The 19816-nt window shown below is 40.2% G+C and overlaps 1 protein-coding gene across 1 annotated transcript in view; it reads right to left on the bottom strand.

The window, feature by feature from the left end:
* Positions 1 to 19816, bottom strand: part of LOC139760929 (DBH-like monooxygenase protein 1) — a 407440-nt gene that overhangs the window by 240241 nt on the left and 147383 nt on the right. The window contains exon 4 of the mRNA XM_071684706.1: positions 9789 to 9938. Coding sequence (XP_071540807.1) covers positions 9789 to 9938 — 150 coding nt within the window. The remainder of the gene's footprint in view (positions 1 to 9788; positions 9939 to 19816) is intronic.

Raw genomic sequence — 19816 nt, 5'->3', positions numbered from 1 at the left:
TATATCTCTCTTTTTAAACCAGGTATTCCCAATCACCAGTCCTTTTTCAGCACACAAATCTACAAGCTCTTCACCCTTTCCATCTACAACACTAAACACCCCATGTACACCAATTATTCCCTCAACTGCCACATTACTCACCTTTGCATTCAAATCACCCATCACTATAATCCGATCTCGTGCATCAAAACTGCTAACACTCTCACTCAGCTGCTCCCAAAACACTTGCCTCTCATGATCTTTCTTCTCATGCCCAGGTGCATAGGCAACATTAATAACCCATCTCTCTCTATCCACTTTCAGTTATACCCATATCAATCTAGAGTTTACTTTCTTACACTCTATAACATACCCCAACTCCTGTTTCAGGAGTAGTGCTACTCCTAAATTTGCTCTTGTCCTCTCACCATCTCCTGAACTTTACTCCCAAACCACTCTTACCCTTTACCCTTGAGCTTCGTTTCACTCAGAGGCAAGACATCCTGGTTCTTTTCTTCAAACATATTACCTATCTCTCCTTTTTTCTCATCTTGGTTACATCCAAACACATTTAGACACCTAACTTTGAACCTTCGAGGAGAATAAGCACTCCCCGCGTGACTCCTTCTTCTGTTTCCTCAACTGAACACATCTGTCTAATATCTATCCTGATATCTTACTTCTCTCTGAGACACATTTGTCCAATAATGTTCTCACTGGTCCCTTTTCAATATAACCTTCACTTACGGTGTTTGTGCTTATTTCAACATAAACACACCTGTACACCTGTTGCACGCCTCAATGACCTTGAGTATCCAAACTTTGACATTATATGTCTCAAAGTAGGTCTTACCACTAACACGCTTATCCTGTCTTGCCTATTGCACTACTAATTCTACAAATTTCATATGTCCTTTTTCAACTATGTAAACTTCTGCCATGAGACTGTGCCATCCTCTCATCCGCAAGCCGAGATTCTCTACCGCGAGGATTTCAACATTCACCGTAGGGAGTAGTTGAATTCCTCCCATATGGATGGTGGAGGGATTGAAGCCCTCACAGTCTCCATTCTCAATGATTCACAGCAAATTATCTCTCATCCTACCCATATACCTGACCGCTGTGACCACTCTCCTAATATTCTGGATTTTTTTTCATCTCTAGCCCATCTCGCTGTAAATACACAATCTCGCCCCTAATTGGTTCCTCTAATATCAAAAATAAATTTACTCTAACGGTACCTCCACCTCCAGCAGCCTCTTCTAAGCGTAAGTACTGGCACCTGAACAAGGCTTACTGGAATAACTTATATAACTTCTTTCCTGACTTTCCTTGGGTAAATTACTGTCTCTTATGTGGTGATGCTTCTGTCTCCGCCAAACGCATAGCAGAGGTTATTCTTGCGGAAATGGAAGCAATTATCCCCTCTTCCTCCAAGACTACATTTTCATCTAATCCATGGTTCAACCTTTCTTGTTCTGAGGTCATTCAGACAAGGATTAGGCATATCGGGCTTGGACAAACTCTCCTTCCTCAGGCTCCCATTCAGCTTTTATCATTGCCCGTTGGCTGCAAGCACATTATCCGCGAGGCGAAGCGTTCCTTTATTCAAAAGGAGTGCGATAACCCCCCTAGTCATCCACTGATAGGTATTTCTGGTCTTTAGCTAATGCCTTCTCTAACAGCTTCTGTCTCTCTACCTTTCCCTCACTTTTTCGTTCTAACTGTACTATAGATATCTCTCCCATTGACAAAGCAACTCTGGTCCTCCACTTTGGATAACTCTAACATTCCTTCATCCTCTGATGCTCCTCTTACTAATGCTACGCCACTTCCCGTAATTTCTTTTCGGACTGTTTGAAAAGCGCTTCTTTCTCTGGACACGAGCAAGGCTTATGGACCTGATAGCATCCATCTCCGTGTACTAAAAGAGTGTGCCTCTGAACTTGCACCTATGATTGCTCGTCTGTTCTGTTTCTGTCTAAAAACCAAAACTTTTCTTCTCCTTGGAAACATGCTTTTAAACATCCCATCACTACGAAGGATCGCCATTCTGACCCCTTAACTATCGTCCTATTGCTTTGATGTCTACTATTTCCAATTACTTTTAATTCCCCCTCAACTCCCATATCCTTAAACACCTCGAAAATCACAGTCTTCTCTCTAACCACCAGTATGGCTTCCGTAATGAGAGATCCACCGGTGATATTCTTTCCTATCTTACTCATGTTTGGGCATCATCCCTGAAAGATTTTGGAGAGTCATGTGTAGTTGCCCTTGACATATCTAAGGCTTCTGACAGGGTTTGGGATCGGAATCTCATCTCTAAGCTCCCTTCCTTTGGCTTCCCTCCCTCACTTTGCTCCTTCATATCTAGCATCCTCTCCGGTTGATCCATCTCTCTGGTTGTTGATGGATCAGCCTCCACCCTTTTCTCCATCAACAGCAATGTCCCTCAGGGTTCTGTCCTGTCACCTACACTTTTTCTCCTTTTTTTTCAACGACTTTCTCTCCTCCATAAATAATCCAATGCACTCATACGCTGACGACTTAACACTGCATTCATCCATAACCTTCAATTCTGTACCCTTTTCTTTCACTTAATCTGCATCTCGTCTTGACACAGCTTCCTCCATAAACTCAGATTTGGATAGGATATCTCAGTGGGGTATACGAAATCTTGATAAGTTTAATACCTCCAAGACCTAATTTCTACCCCTCTCTCCATTGAAAACTCCTCACAACTCTCGTCTCTCCTTTCACGGTTTTGTAATTCCACTTATTGACTCAATGAACATACTTGATACTACTGTAACATCCACTCTTTCTTGGAAACCCCACATTACGAGAATAGTCAAGTTTGCCTTTAAGAAACTGGGTGTCCTGTTTAGATGTCGAAACTTTCCTTGTGAATAGTTGCCCTTGTATGAAGTAATGCTCTTACATTTGCGGTCCGATTTATAAACTGTCCCAGGCTAACTTTTAAACTTGAATCCATACCCTTCGCCACAATATTAGTTCACTTTCCTTCTTTTACACGGTATTACTTTCGTTTTTGTTCCCAGGAGCTGGCTGCTTGTGTGAACCCACCCACCACTAGCTAGACCACGCAATACTCTGCAAGCTGCTACGTCACATTATTGTGTGGCCATCGGCAAGTCAAGCGTGGGCTGTTTTGATACCAACTTTTTTCCCTTGACGTCGAAGCTTTGGAACTCTCTACCATTTCATGTCTTTCTCAATATTTATGATTAGGCCCTTTTCAAAAGACAGGTCTTCACTTTTTCAAAAATTCGTAAATACTTTCTCTTGTCTTTTCTATTTCTGCTTCATAATTCTCTATATATTTCAATTAAGGCCCGACCTTGATGTGGACTCTTGTCGTGACTGGAGTCTTCAACATAAAAAAGAATAGTACTGATGATTATATCATGAAAGAAAACAAACGGGTTTGTCAAACATATCTATTTCGCCGAAAATCATGTTGAAAATCGTTTATCAAGTGGCTGTCTTCTATATAGTTTAAAATACTGACTCTAACAATAGTTTCCATGACATTTCGAATTGGAAGTTAATTTTCGGGCAGTGGCGTTTTACCTTTTTTGAATATCAAACTTCCATTCATTAAAAATTTTCCCGCAGTAAGTTTCATAATGAAAAGAGCACTCAAGGGCTTAACTACCTAGTTTTTCCGCCTCTCAAATCGTCTTCGAATAAAACTAATCATGGTCTGTCGTTCTGTTCATTCTTATTCCGTTTATTGCTGATGATATGTCCTCGGTCTTTATGTTGTTTTGCTTCAGAACGTTTCCCTCTATCAATGAAACTAGATTCGGGACATGAGTTGTGTCTGCGAAACTTAATTACAGGTGCAAAAAGGTCATTTAAGATTTTTTTCCATGGCCTCGTTGTCTTTAACCAAGTCACAGTTTTCCGTATATCAACAGACCAATTGACTGGTAATGACTCTCTTGCTTGTAAAATATGTAAGATTCCCTAAGTTTCTTATGCTATTTTTAGCAATATACGTTTTATATTGATGTTTACTGCATCGTATAAGTCTCTGTTTCTCTTCGCAGAATTCTGTGACTTAAACATATTGGTCAATGGTCTCCTTGAGTTTCTTATGAGCTACTTTCTTAGACAAGACGTACTGTGAGATTATGAGCTACTTTCTCAGACAAGATGTACTTCTTTATTTCACTGTTCCACCACCTTGGCTTCGTTTCAGAAATAAACCCTCTCCTATGTACTAACTCTTATGTTCCCTCCACAGTTTTGAAAGTTTTACTGAAGGTTTCCTAAGCTCCCTTCATGTCGTTTTCATTGACCGTATCATCCAGATTTGCCTGTTAAGAGGAATGCGTAGATCACTAAAATTTCCAAAATTAAAATAGGAAATGTTTTCGCGATTGTCATATCAACCACCATTACATGTAGAGTTGAAAGTGACCTCAAAACTCATTTGTCCATGATCTTTTTGTATCAAAATTTTCTCCAGCTTCAACATTATCAAAGAGATATTCATTTATAACTAGACTCTTCAACTGGAGCTACTAGAGCCACTAGTAGCTCCACTAAAGATTCTAATTACAAATAAGCATCTCGTTGATAATGCTGAAAAAAAGCATGACGAAATAACGATACTTTACGAAGATAAGTTATCCCACAAAGACCAGTCTCCTATAATTCTATCATCACCTTGGTATATGCCCCAGCAAAATACGCTCTCATTTGAGGCCTCATCATTACATGCGATTTTCTGTGTTTCCTTCTTGTTTCATGTTATTACCTCGCGCTCTGTTACGTAGCGCATAATACCACACTTGGCGTGGAGCGGGGCGTGGCCCTCCAGTAAAGGTGCTACACGTTTCACTAGCGCGTTGTCCCTCTACGCATCCTCATTACTTAGCCTCCTTAGCTTCTGCTTTGCTATCTACAGCATTTCCGTCCCGTGTGTATCCTTTAATGCGCAATGGTCCACGGTCTGTATCATCCTGACGCCAGTGCCTCCCATTCTGCCAATGATATATGCTGATACCTTACAGTGATCTACCGAGAGCCACACACAAAAAAAAGGTTCCTCTGAAAAATACACATTACATATCAATATCACAGCAGTATGACAGCGTAGTCTTCATGTGAGGCATGTGACAATGGTCGTTAATTTGGTATAATTCAGGTAACAGATGACCCATTTAGGTCAATCCATACTAGAGACTGGCTGGGGGAGAGAAGGACAGAGGTCGATAAGAATACTGAATTGAATTTCGAGCTGAGCGCACCAGACGGGGGTGACCTATGTGCTACATTTGATAAACTTATCTACCAATGATTGGAATGGATGGGGTTTTGTTAAACCAGGACGTTTGTCTTACCTTAATGATAATGATAATGAAATGCGGATGATAATTCTCCCTACGGACAGCTAGGCCACGACTGAATTATACACGAGAGAAGAGGAGCGTAGCATACCAAGTCCTGCCCCCGCCATAGTACCCGTCACTGACTCATAATAAATCAATATGTTTCCTCGTGAGGTACACTCGGCAACCTCTGAACAAGCTAAGCCGACCTCACTCATCCTTAGATATGACAGTATACTTCCACATCTGACAGGTTTCATGATCTACATACCGGTTAAGAACAATAAGGGTCTACAACCAGCCTGTGGACTTGGGACACATGGGCAGCTTGCATCTGAATTCAAGAACATGCTCACAAATTACATTCTTTCTTCTTTTTTTTTTTCTTTTAAACTATTTGCCATTTCCCGCGTTAGCGAGGTAGCGCAGAGGACTGGGCCTTTTTTGGAATATCCTCACCTGGCCCCCTCTGTTCCTTCTTTTGGAAAATTAAAAAAAAAAAACGAGAGGGGAGGATTTCCAGCCCCCCGCTCCCTCCCCTTTTAGTCGCCTTCTACGACACGCAGGGAATACGTGGGAAGTATTCTTAATCCCCTATCCCCTATCCTACATTCTTTCTATACTCACCTATTCCTACGCCACCTAGTCTTCCTCCTTCTCCACTGCACAACATGTGTTAATAAATAAAGTAAAGGAATAGGCATACAGCATCACACTTCGTCTCGCTAACATTACCTATCAAAATCCACTCCGCTTTCATTTCTGCTCGGAATCACTGCGAAGTTATTCTTCTTAAAGTGAAGCACACCTTATGAAAAGAATGTGTGCTGAATTGACTCCTTCTAACGATAAATCTTTTTGATTTTTCACCAAACACATCTCCAATAACTTCTGTTTTTCAGCCTTTCTCCTGCCTGCTGATTTGACTTCTTCCAATAAATCTTTCTATCCTTCACCAAAAACGTCTTCAGTGACTTCTGCTCTTCAACCTATCTACTTCTCTATCTATATCTAAGTATCGTTACCTCATTTTCCTTTGACTGACTTTTGGATGATTCAGCTTCTAATCCTATACCACTATCTCCTGCCACTGAACATGATCCATCTCCTACAATCTCGTTGCTCCTAATTCCAGATGGACAAAGCGTAAGATCCACATGGTATACCCCCATACCTCCGATCCTTGAGCGCCTAATTCGCCCTTGTCTAAAAATCCAGCCTTTTCCTTCCATTTAGAGGCAGGCCTCATCTCTAAGAAAGGAGACTGCTCTAACACCTCTAACTATCGCTTCATTTTCCTCACCTCTGCTGTCTCATACGTATGTCTTAGTAACTATCCTAAACTCTCACTTTGTTAGACACTTAGGATCCCGTTCCCTTCTTTCTGATCATTATGAATTTCAGAGTGCTAGGTCTACTGCTGACCTTCTTTCCAGGTTCTCCTCTACCTGGGTTTTGGTGAAACAACTGTGATAGCCTTCAACATCTTCAAAGCATCTGACAGGATATGGTATAAGTCTTTCCTTTCGAAACTCCTTTTCTTTGGCTTTTTTGATTTTGTCTGTTCCCTAATGCAGTTTACTCGCTGGCCCTTCCATTACAGTCGTCGTTTATGAAGCGACTTCCCCTTCTCAACCTATCGACAGTGGTCTTCCCCAAGGTTCTGTCCTGTCCTATCACCTACTCCTTTACTTCTCTTTGTAAGCGGTCTTCTCTCTTCTGCTTCTAACTCTTCTCACTCTTCTGCTGATGATTCCACTCAACATATGTACTTCAGTTCACTTTCCCCTCTCCTCTTCCTTCTAACGCTCGCTCTCTACCTCGCATTGGACATATCTTCTCTCAATTCAAATTCAGAAAGGGGAAGCGGTAACCTAGTTAAAGTGCTAAAACGAATCTGTCCCTAAATCCCTATCAAAGAGTCATTCGTTTAATTGTTCAATTTCAAAATACCACAATTCAGCCCTAGAAGAGCACAGACATTTTGGGCATAACAACTCCGCTCTATGCTAGAAACCCCGTACAGTCGCCTTCACAAAGTCTGCTTCCCAAAATCTGTTAATTTGGCACCGTAGTTATTTCTCCTGTGACCAGCTACTTCATATTTACAAAGATTCATTCGTCCTGGTGAGGACCACTACTGGCGCACGTAGGATGGCTTTTCCAACGTTACACCTCCGTGGTGTAACGGTCAGCATTCCTGACTGTAACCCATTCAAGGGCCGCCCAGGATCAAATGCATAAGTTCGAATCCTGGTCGCGAAAACCGATCTACAGTAAACCCAGCTGTTCCTCTCTCTCTCTCTCTCTCTCTCTCTCTCTCTCTCTCTCTCTCTCTCTCCCACCTGGGATTGGTCGATACAATGGGTACCTATTTTAGGCTAGGGTTTATATGTGTTCAGCTTCGATAAGATGGCCTTGATTAAGACATTCAGTTGCCCGTACCGTCTCAGCTAACGTAATAAAGAATCAAAGTGGAATCTAAATCCGTCCAACTCATCTATTTTCTTGATATCACCTCTCCTCAACCATACTTCTCTTTACGCTGCGATGTTGGTGCTTTATCTAATTTCTCTTTTTGGTCAGGGCTATTTTTTGCCATGTGTTGTCGATTTTTCCCAAGTACTGCGAACCTCAACACTAACAGCCAATGCAAATTGTATTTTTTTCTGTTTCTCCTGCCTCTGTGTGCTCCATAGTGTGTGTATATTCTTTATATTTTTCGCTTTTGCCCTTTGTTAATTCAGTACACCGTTATCATTATTATTATTATTATTATTATTATTATTATTATTATTATTATCATTATTATCATTATTATTGTTACTATCAATAATATAATCATAATCAATATTGATATTGTCACTATCATAATCATTATCATATTGTTATCATCAAAATTACTATTATCATTATCATTATTATTATTATTATTATTATTATTATTATTATCATTATCATTATTATTATTGTTACTATCAATAATATAATCATAATCAATATTGATATTGTCACTATCATAATCATTATCAGTATTGTTATCATCAAAATTACTATTATCATTATCATTATTATTATTATTATTATTATTATTATTATTATTATTATTATCATTATCATTATTATTATTGTTACTATCAATAATATAATCATAATCAATATTGATATTGTCACTATCATAATCATTATCAGTATTGTTATCATCAAAATTACTATGATCATTATCATTATTATTATTATTATTATTATTATTATTATTATTATTATTATCATTATCATTATTATTATTGTTACTATCAATAATATAATCATAATCAATATTGATATTGTCACTATCATAATCATTATCAGTATTGTTATCATCAAAATTACTATTATCATTATCATTATTATTATTATTATTATTATTATTATTATTATTATTATTATTATTATCATTATTATTATTGTTACTATCAATAATATAATCATAATCAATATTGATATTGTCACTATCATAATCATTATCAGTATTGTTATCATCAAAATTACTATTATCATTATCATTATTATTATTATTATTATTATTATTATTATTATTATTATTATTATTATCATTATCATTATTATTATTGTTACTATCAATAATATAATCATAATCAATATTGATATTGTCACTATCATAATCATTATCAGTATTGTTATCATCAAAATTACTATTATCATTATCATTTTTATCATTTTGTACTCTCGCACATTAGGTAATAACAATGAAACATTCTGTCGCCGAGCTTTCCACATCTAACCACAGTAAAGAGATGCAACTAAACGGAAAGTAGTGGACAATATTTGACCCACATGAGGATTCCGTAAACTTGGAAACGTTACTGCTAAAACGACTGTTTAGTTTTTGTTCTCTTTTCCTCGTTATCGAAATTGGATGAATTTTGCCAATAGATTTATTCGCCACAATAATTTCCAGTGAAAAGTTGGAGACGTAATTTCCTGCAACCAAACACCACACAGCTTGTTCTGACTTTCTCAACAGTCCTCAGACAAACACTGCTTAAGCTCTACAGGAAACTGAACGATGACATCTATTTGTATAACCAGAGTATCGGTTAACGTCATGTTGAAAGTCTCAAGACTGTGGACTGAAGGAGTTTATATATAAACGCATGCAACATACCTTTATATATAAACGATGGTACTCGTCTGTTTTTTCTATTTCGTTCCTTCTTGTTTGTTCTCTGTCACTTCATTTCCCTAAATCTTACCATTCTTTTTTTCTCACCTTTTACCTCTTTGTTTCTTTATTCCTTCTTTCATTCTTTCTAACTTTATCTGAATGACTCTCTCTCTCTCTCTCTCTCTCTCTCTCTCTCTCTCTCTCTCTCTCTCTCTCTCTCTCTCTCTCTCTCTCTCTTCAGCATCGCAGCCTCTAGAGACGTCTTAGACACTGACCGACAGCTGGAAGTCGTGGTGGTCGTCACAAGTGGTCCAGGGGCGGGAGAAGCGAAACACAGTATGGCTGTCGTTCTGGTACCCTCCTAACAGGTTATAGTCCTGCGACTCGTCGATGGATGGCGTCAGCAAAGCGAAGGCGTAGCGGTCCTGGAAAATCAAGGAGGGACATGAGATATGGGAGGCGTAAGTAAAATCGCAAAGAGTATATTGTAAGGAATTTCATCCTGGGGTTATACAAGAAATTTTGACAACGGGGAAAGGCTTCACTTCCCCAGAAATGGCAAACACCTGTGGTACCTGTTGATGATGACTTAAGGTGCGACAGACACACAAAGAAATTGTCGTGAACGCAAATACCATCCTCCTGTAAACAAACGCATAACATGAGAAAGTAAACATATATATATATATATATATATATATATATATATATATATATATATATATATATATATATATATATATATATATATATATATATATCATTCATTCATTATACATTTTGCTTTGTCACTGTCTCCCGCGTTAGCGAGGTAGCGAAAGGAAACAGACGAAAGAATGGCCCAACCCAACCACATATACATGTATATACATACACTTCCACACACGCAAATATACATACCTATACATCTCAACGTATATATATATATACACACACAGTTATATACATATATACACATGTACATAATTCATAATGTCTGTCTTTACTCATTCCCATCGCCACCCCACCACACATGAAATAACAACGCCCTCCCCCCTCTTGTGCGCTAGGAAAAGACAACAAAGGCTACATTCGTTCAAACTCAGTCTCTAGCTGTCATGTAATAATGCATCGAAACCACAGCTCCCTTTCCACATCCAGGCCCCACACAACTTTCCATGGTTTACCCCAGACGCTTCACATGCCCTGGTTCAATCCATTGACAGCACGTCGACCCCGGTATACCACATCGTTCCAATTCACTCTATTCCTTGCACGCCTTTCACCCTCCTGCATATTCAGGTTCCGATCACACAAATTCTTTTTCACTCCATCTTTCCACCTCCAATTTGGTCTCCCTCTACTCCTCGTTCACTCCAACTCTGACGCATATATCCTCTTGGTCAATGTTTCCTCACTCATTCTCTCCATGTGACCAAACCGTTTCAAAACACCCTCTTCTGGTCTCTCAGCCACACTCTTTTTATTACCACACATCTCTCTTACCCTATTATTACCCACTCGATTAAACCATCTCACACCACATATTGTCCTTAAACATCTCATTTCCAGCACATCCACCCTCCTCCGCAAAACGCTATCTATAGCCAACGCCTCGCAACCATATAACATTGTTGGAACCACTATTCATTCAAACATACCCATTCTACCTTTCCGAGATAATGTTCTCGGCCGCTACACATTCTTCAACGCTCCCGGAACTTTCCCCCCTCCCCCACCCTATAATTCACATCCGCTTCCATGGTTCCATCCGCTGCCAGATCCACTCCCAAATATCTAAATTACTTCACTTCCTCCAGTTTTTCTCAATTCAATCTTACCTCCCAATTGACTTGTCCCTCAACCTTACTGTTTTCTTCTTTCACACGCATTACCAAACTCAGTCACCAGCATCTGCAGTTTCTCAGACGAATCAGCCACCAGCACTGTATCATCAGCGAACAACAACTGACTCACTTCCCAAGCTCTCTCATCCACAACAGACTGCATACTTGCCCCTCTTTCCAAAACTCTTGCATTCACCTCCCTAACAACTCCATCAATAAACAAATTAAACAACCATGGAGACATCACACACCCCTGCCGCAAACCTACATTCACTGAAAACCAATCACTTTCCTCTCTTCCTACACGTACACATGCCTTACATCCTTGATAAAAACATTTCACTGCTTCTAACAACTTGCCTTCCATACCATATATTCTCAATACCTTCCACAGAGCATCTCTATCAACTCTATCATATGCCTTCTCCAGATTCATAAATGCTACATACAAATCCATTTGCTTTCTAAGTATCTCTCACATACATTCTTCAAAGCAAACACCTGATCCACACATCCTCTACCACTTCTGAAACCACACTGCTCTTACCCAATCTGATGCTCTGTACATGCCTTCACCCTCTCAATCAATACCCTCCCATATAATTTCCCAGGAATACTCAATAAACTTATACCTCTGTAATTGGAGCACTCACTTTTATCCCCTTTGCCTTTGTACAATGGCACTATGCAAGCATTCCGCCAATCCTCAGGCACCTCACCATGAGTCATACATACATTAAATAACCTTACCAACCAGTAAACAATACAGTCACCCCTTTTTTAATAAATTCCACTGTAATACTATCCAAACCCGCTGCCTTGCCGGCTTTCATCTTCCGCAAAGCTTTTACTACCTCTTCTCTCTTTACCAAATCATTCTTCCTAACCCTCTCACATTGAGAGGACATGAAAGTCAAATTGAGCAGCATTATTTGCGATCTAAAAGTGTGCTTTGTCTACTAATGTGAAATATATACGGGAAACCGAAAAATACCTGAGATGCAGAAACTACACGAATGTGTTACAACAAAGGAAGGGATCATAAACTGCAATCTATACCGGAATTTGATGAAAAAATAAAGCGGTATTTTAATGCTGTTCCTGATCTTTTCATATACATACATACCAACAATATCACTATTGATCCACACTGCAGAACTGATGTGCCATAATTCAGTGATTAGTAGCGATCTCCATGAAACCCAAAACAAAGAATGCGGTCGTATTCTGCGACACGGGTATACGCCATATCTTTTTTTCTTTTTTTTTTTTAAAGATCGCTGTGGCAGGTAGACGTGTGTCCTCTACAGCCAGGGATATCAGTCTCACAACATAGGCTAACGCGTCATATGTGTCAGGAAACTATGTGTGACATGAGAATAAAGAAAATAACTTTGAAATATTTTTTTCTTTTACATAATTGGAGACGATACAAGTAAAAGTACATAATAATGCAAGACATTTATTCTACCGAATGCAAGAGCCGATACACAGTGTTCAAGCCAATATTCACAACCACAAGGACAGGATTTGAAATTTGGTCACACACTGTTGAGGACACTTCCTGCGTGACGCAAGAGTGACGACCTAGCAGCTCTCCACCCACCCGTGAAGTTCCATGTCCTCACAAGCTTGATCTCAGATTTCTCTTATACTCATGAATTTCTAATTCTGATCAATTTCTTCACACACTGATGGATACATCATAGAATGATATTCTCGATGAATTAGTTAGAATACATACCACTTACAAGAAGGTGGGATCAAACAGCATCATGCACAAAGGCATAGAACGAGACTAACGAGCAAGATTAGAGTAAATAACATCAAAATCATTACTAGCTGCAGTGATTGAAGGAGACAACAGACATCAGAAGCCATTCACAATAGAAAAAAAGCACGTCACCAACATCCAGACAAATATGACCACCGCCATACAGCTCTTTGATGGCCTTTCAACTGGACGTAGACCTAATGCCGTTTTAGTACGGCACAAGCTACCAAGTCCGTGGACCGCGGTGCTGACCAATCCTGTCCTGATTTCCTCAATTGTAAGTTTCTATATTTCTGTTTAGATATTTTCTATCAAGTTTGTAACTTATACTGACCTTCATGATACCGTTAATTTCTTTCGCTTTTAGTGTGTTCCCTTACCTTTACGTGCTATGTAGTGTATTTCTTCTGATTGTGTTTCTTACTTATATTTTGTTTGCGTTTTACATCTCATATCCTAGTTTTGTGACGCAGTTTTTTTTTCTCTTTTATGTAGATCCCTGATGATGCGTTTGTGAAGTTGAAAGCTTGATTGAAATAATGGATAACTTGGACAATTGGTGTTTGAGCACCCCCTAATGGTGTAATACTGATAAAATTAGAAAACATAAGAAAGATTAATAACTCTCTCTCTCTCTCTCTCTCTCTCTCTCTCTCTCTCTCTCTCTCTCTCTCTCTCTCTCTCTCTCTCTCTCTCTCTCTCTCTCTCGTCTGTTTTCCTAACGGTAGGGACAATATTTCCTGTGTGGCGGGGTAGCGAAAAAATGGGTGAAGGCAAGCAAGTGTGAATATGTACATGTGTATATATATATATATATATATATATATATATATATATATATATATATATATATATATGTCTGTGTATGTATATGGTGATATGTGTATGTATATATGCATGTATGGGCGTTTCTGTATGTGTATATGAGTGAATGGGCCTTACTTCGTCTGCTTCTTGGCGCAACCTCGCTGACGCGGGAAACAGCGATTATGAAAAATATTTCTATTTCATATTCGTTATTATACTTTGTTGTAGTCTCCCGCGTTAGCGAGGTAGCGCAAGGAAACAAACGAAAGAATGGCCTAACCCAACCACATACACAAGTATACACGTGCACGTCCACACATGCACATATACATACCTATACATTTCAACCTATACAAATATATACATACACAGACATATACATATGTACATATGTACATATTTCATACTTGCTGCCTTTATTCATTCCCGTCGCCACCCCGCCACACACGAAATGACCCCCCCCCTCCCTTCCCCCCACAAGCGCGCGAGGTAGCACGAGGAAAAGACAACAAAGGCCGCATTTGTTCACACTCAGTTTCTAGCTGCCATGTATAATGCACCGAAATCACAGCTCCCTTTCCACATCCAGGCCCCACAAACCGTTCCATGGTTTACACCAGACGCTTCATATGCCCTGGTTCAATCTACTGACAGCACGTCGACCCCGGTATACCACATCGGTCCAATGCACTCTATTCCTTGCACACCTTGTTGAATGTGTTTCATGATAGAGTGGCAGATATAGAGTGTTTTGGTCGAGGGGTGTACAAAGTGAGAGGGTTAGGGAGAATAACCTGGAAAAGAGAGAAGTAGTAAAACCTTTGCGGAAGATGAAAGCCGGCAAGGCATCGGGTTTGGATGGTATTGCAGTGGAATTTATTACAAAAGGGGGTGACTTTATTCTTGACTGGTTGGTGAGCAAACTTAATGTATGTATGACTCAAGGTGAGGTGCCTGAGGATTGGCGGAATTCTTGCATAGTGCCATAGTACAAAGGCAAAGGGGATAAAAGTGAATGCTTAAATTACAGAGGTATATGTTTGTTGAGCATTCTTGGGAAATCATATGGAAGGGTACTGATTGAAAGGGTGAAGGCATGTACAGAGCATCAGATTGGGGAAGAGAAGTGTGGTTATAAAAGTGGTAGATGTGTGGATCAGATGTTTGTTTTGAAGAATGTATGTGAGAAATACTTAGAAAAGCAAATGGATATGTATGTAGCATTTATGGATCTGTGGTAGGCAAGTTGTTAGAAACAGTGAAAAGTTTTTATCGAGGATGTAAGGCATGTGTACGTGTAGGAAGAGAGTAAAGTTAATGGTTCAGAGTGAATGTTGGTCTGAGGCAGGGTGTGTGATATCTCAATAGTTGTTTAATTTGTTTTTGGAAAGGGAGGCAAGTATGCAGTCTGTTGTGGATGAGAGAGCTTGGGAAGTGAGTCAGTTGTTGTTCGCTGATGATACAGCGCTGGTGGCTGATTCGCGTGAGAAACTGCAAAAGCTAGTGACTGAGTTTGGAAAAGTGTGTAAAAGAAGAGAGTTGAGAGTAAATGTGAATAAGAGCAAGGTTATTAGGTACAGTAAGGTTGAGGGTCAAGTCAATTGAGAGGTAAGTTTGAATGGAAAAAACTGGAGAAATTAAAGTGTTTTAGATATCTGGGAGTGGATCTGACAGCGGATGGAACCATGGAAGAGGAAGTAAGTCATAGGGTCGGGGAGGGGGCGAAAATTCTGGAAGCCTTGAAGAATGTTTGGAAGTCGAGAATATTATCTCGGAAAGCAAAAATGGGTATGTTTGAAGGAATAGTGGTTCCAACAATGTTGTATGGTTGCGAGGCGTGGGCTATGGATAGAGTTGTGCGCAGGAGGGTGGATGTGCTGGAAATGAGATGTTTGAGGACAATATGTGGTGTGAGTGGTCTGATCGAGTGAGTAATGTAAGGGTAAGAGAGATGTGTGGTAATAAAAAGAGTGTGGTTGAGAGAGCAGAAGAGGGTATTTTGAAATGGTTTGGTCACATGGAGAGAATGAGTGAGGAAAGATTGAACAAGAGGATATCTAGTGACTGAGTTTGGTAAAGTGTGAGAAAGAAGAAAGCTGAGGGTAAATGTGAATAAAAGCAAGGTTAATATTAGGTTCAGTAGGGTTGAGGGACAAGTCAATTGGGAAAGTAAGTTTAAGTACAGTCAATTGGGAGGTAAGTTTAAGTAGAGAAAAACTGGAGGAAGTGAAGCCTTTTAGATATCTGGGAGTGGATTTAGCAGCGGATGGAACCATGGAAGCGGAAGTGATTCACAGGGTGGGGGGAGGGGGCGAAGGTTCTGGGAGCGTTGAAGGATGTGTGGAAGTCGAGAACATTATCTCGGAAAGCAAAAATGGGTATGTTTGAAGGAATAGTGGTTCCAACAATGTTGTATGGTTGCGAGGCGTGGACTATGGATAGAGTTGTGCGCAGGAGGATGGATGTGCTGGAAATGAGATGTTTGAGGACAATGTGTGGTGTGAGGTGGTTTGATCGAGTAAGTAACGTAAGGGTAAGAGAGATGTGTGGAAATAAAAAGAGCGTGGTTGAGAGAGCTGAAGAGGGTGTTTTGAAATGGTTTGGTCATGTGGAGAGAATGAGTGAGGAAAGATTGACCAAGAGGATATATGTGTCGGAGGTGGAGGGAACGAGGAGAAGAGGGAGACCAAATTGGAGGTGGAAAGATGGAGTGAAAAAGATTTTGTGTGATCGGGGCCTGAACATGCAGGAGGGTGAAAGGAGGGCAAAGAATAGAGTGCATTGGAGCGATGTGGTATACCGGGGTTGACGTGCTGTCAGTGGATTGAATCAAGGCATGTGTATGGGGGTGGGTTGGGCCATTTCTTTCGTCTGTTTCCTTGCGCTACCTCGCAAACGCGGGAGACAGCGACAAAGCAAAAAAAAAAAAATATATATATATATATATATATATATATATATATATATATATATATATATATATATATATATATATATATATATATATCTTTTTTTTTTTTGCTTTGTCGCTGTCTCCCACGTTTGCGAGGTAGCGCAAGGAAACAGACGAAAGAAATGGCCCAACCCACCCCCATACACATGTATATACATACGTCCACACACGCAAATATACATACCTACTCAGCTTTCCATGGTTTACCCCAGACGCTTCATATGCCCTGATTCAATCCACTGACAGCACGTCAACCCCGGTATACCACATCGATCCAATTCACTCTATTCCTTGCCCTCCTTTCACCCTCCTGCATGTTCAGGCCCCGATCACACAAAATCTTTTTCACTCCATCTTTCCACCTCCAATTTGGTCTCCCACTTCTCCTCGTTCCCTCCACCTCCGACAAATATATCCTCTTGGTCAATCTTTCCTCACTCATTCTCTCCATGTGACCAAACCATTTCAAAACATCCTCTTCTGCTCTCTCAACCACGCTCTTTTTATTTCCACATATCTCTCTTACCCTTACGTTACTTACTCGATCAAACCACCTCACACCACACATTGTCCTCAAACATCTCATTTCCAGCACATCCATCCTCCTGCGCACAACTCTATTCACAGCCCACGCCTCGCAACCATACAACATTGTTGGAACCACTATTCCTTCAAACATACCCATTTTTGCTTTCCGAGATAATGTTCTCGACTTCCACACATTCTTCAAGGCTCCCAGGATTTTCGCCCCCTCCCCCACCCTATGATCCACTTCCGCTTCCATGGTTCCATCCGCTGCCAGATCCACTCCCAGATATTTAAAACACTTTACTTCCTCCAGTTTTTCTCCATTCAAACTTACCTCCCAATTGACTTGACCCTCAACCCTACTGTACCTAATTACCTTGCTCTTATTCACATTTACTCTTAACTTTCTTCTTTCACACACTTTACCAAACTCAGTCACCAGCTTCTGCAGTTTCTCACATGAATCAGCCACCAGCGCTGTATCATCAGTGAACAACAACTGACTCACTTCCCAAGCTCTCTCATCCACAACAGACTTCATACTTGCCCCTCTTTCCAAAACTCTTGCATTCACCTCCCTAACAACCCCATCCATAAACAAATTAAACAACCATGGGGACATCACACACCCCTGCCGCAAACCTACATTCACTGAGAACCAATCACTTTCCTCTCTTCCTACACGTACACATGCCTTACATCCTCGATAAAAACTTTTCACTGCTTCTAACAACTTGCCTCCCACACCATATATTCTTAATACCTTCCACAGAGCATCTCTATCAACTCTATCATATGCCTTCTCCAGATCCATAAATGCTACATACAAATCCATTTGCTTTTCTAAGTATTTCTCACATACATTCTTCAGAGCAAACACCTTATCCACACATCCTCTACCACTTCTGAATCCACACTGCTCTTCCCCAATCTGATGCTCTGTACATGCCTTCACCCTCTCAATCAATACCCTCCCATATAATTTACCAGGAATACTCAACAAACTTATACCTCTGTAATTTGCGCACTCACTCTTATCCCCTTTGCCTTTGTACAATGGCACTATGCACGCATTCCGCCAATCCTCAGGCACCTCACTATGAGTCATACATACATTAAATAACCTTACCAACCAGTCAATAATACAGTCACCCCCTTTTTTAATAAATTCCACTGCAATACCATCAAAACCTGCTGCCTTGCCGGCTTTCATCTTCAGCAAACCTTTTACTACCTCTTCTCTGTTTACCAAATCATTTTCCCTAACCCTCTCACTTTGCACACCACCTCGACCAAAACACCCTATATCTGCCACTCTATCATCAAACACATTCAACAAACCTTCAAAATACTCACTCCATCTCCTTCTCACATCACCACTACTTGTTATCACCTCCCCATTTGCGCCCTTCACTGAAGTTCCCATTTGCTCCCTTGTCTTACGCACTTTATTTACCTCCTTCCAGAACATCTTTTTATTCTCCCTAAAATTTAATGATACTCTCTCACCCCAACTCTCATTTGCCCTCTTTTTCACCTCTTGCACCTTTCTCTTGACCTCCTCTCTCTTTCTTTTATACATCTCCCACTCAATTGCATTTTTTCCCTGCAAAAATCGTCCAAATGCCTCTCTCTTCTCTTTCACTAATAATCTTACTTCTTCATCCCACCACTCACTACCCTTTCTAATCAACCCACCTCCCACGCTTCTCATGCCACAAGCATCTTTTGCGCAATCCATCACTGATTCCCTAAATACATCCCATTCCTCCCCCACTCCCTTTACTTCCATTGTTCTCACCTTTTTCATTCTGTACTCAGTCTCTCCTGGTACTTCCTCACACAAGTCTCCTTCCCAAGCTCACTTACTCTCAACACCCTCTTCACCCCAACATTCACTCTTCTTTTCTGAAAACCCATACAAATCTTCACCCTAGCCTCCACAAGATAATGATCAGACATCCCTCCAGTTGCACCTCTCAGCACATTAACATCCAAAAGTCTCTCTTTCGCGCGCCTGTCAATTAACACGTAATCCAATAACGCTCTCTGGCCATCTCTCCTACTTACATAAGTATACTTATGTATATCTCGCTTTTTAATCCAGGTATTCTCAATCACCAGTCCTTTTTCAGCACATAAATCTACAAGCTCTTCACCATTTCCATTTACAACACTGAACACCCCATGTATACCAATTATTCCCTCAACTGCCACATTACTCACCTTTGCATTCAAATCACCTATCACTATAACCCGGTCTCGTGCATCAAAACCACTAACACACTCATTCAGCTGCTCCCAAAACACTTGCTTCTCATGATCTTTCTTCTCATGCCCAGGTGCATATGCACCAATAAATACCCATCTCTCTCCATCAACTTTCAGTTTTACCCATATTAATCGAGAATTTAC

This window comes from Panulirus ornatus, chromosome 38, assembly GCF_036320965.1.
Source record: "Panulirus ornatus isolate Po-2019 chromosome 38, ASM3632096v1, whole genome shotgun sequence".
Lineage (NCBI taxonomy): Eukaryota > Metazoa > Arthropoda > Malacostraca > Decapoda > Palinuridae > Panulirus > Panulirus ornatus.
Note: the sequence above shows the minus strand (reverse complement) of the source record. Positions and strands in the feature narration are given on the sequence as shown.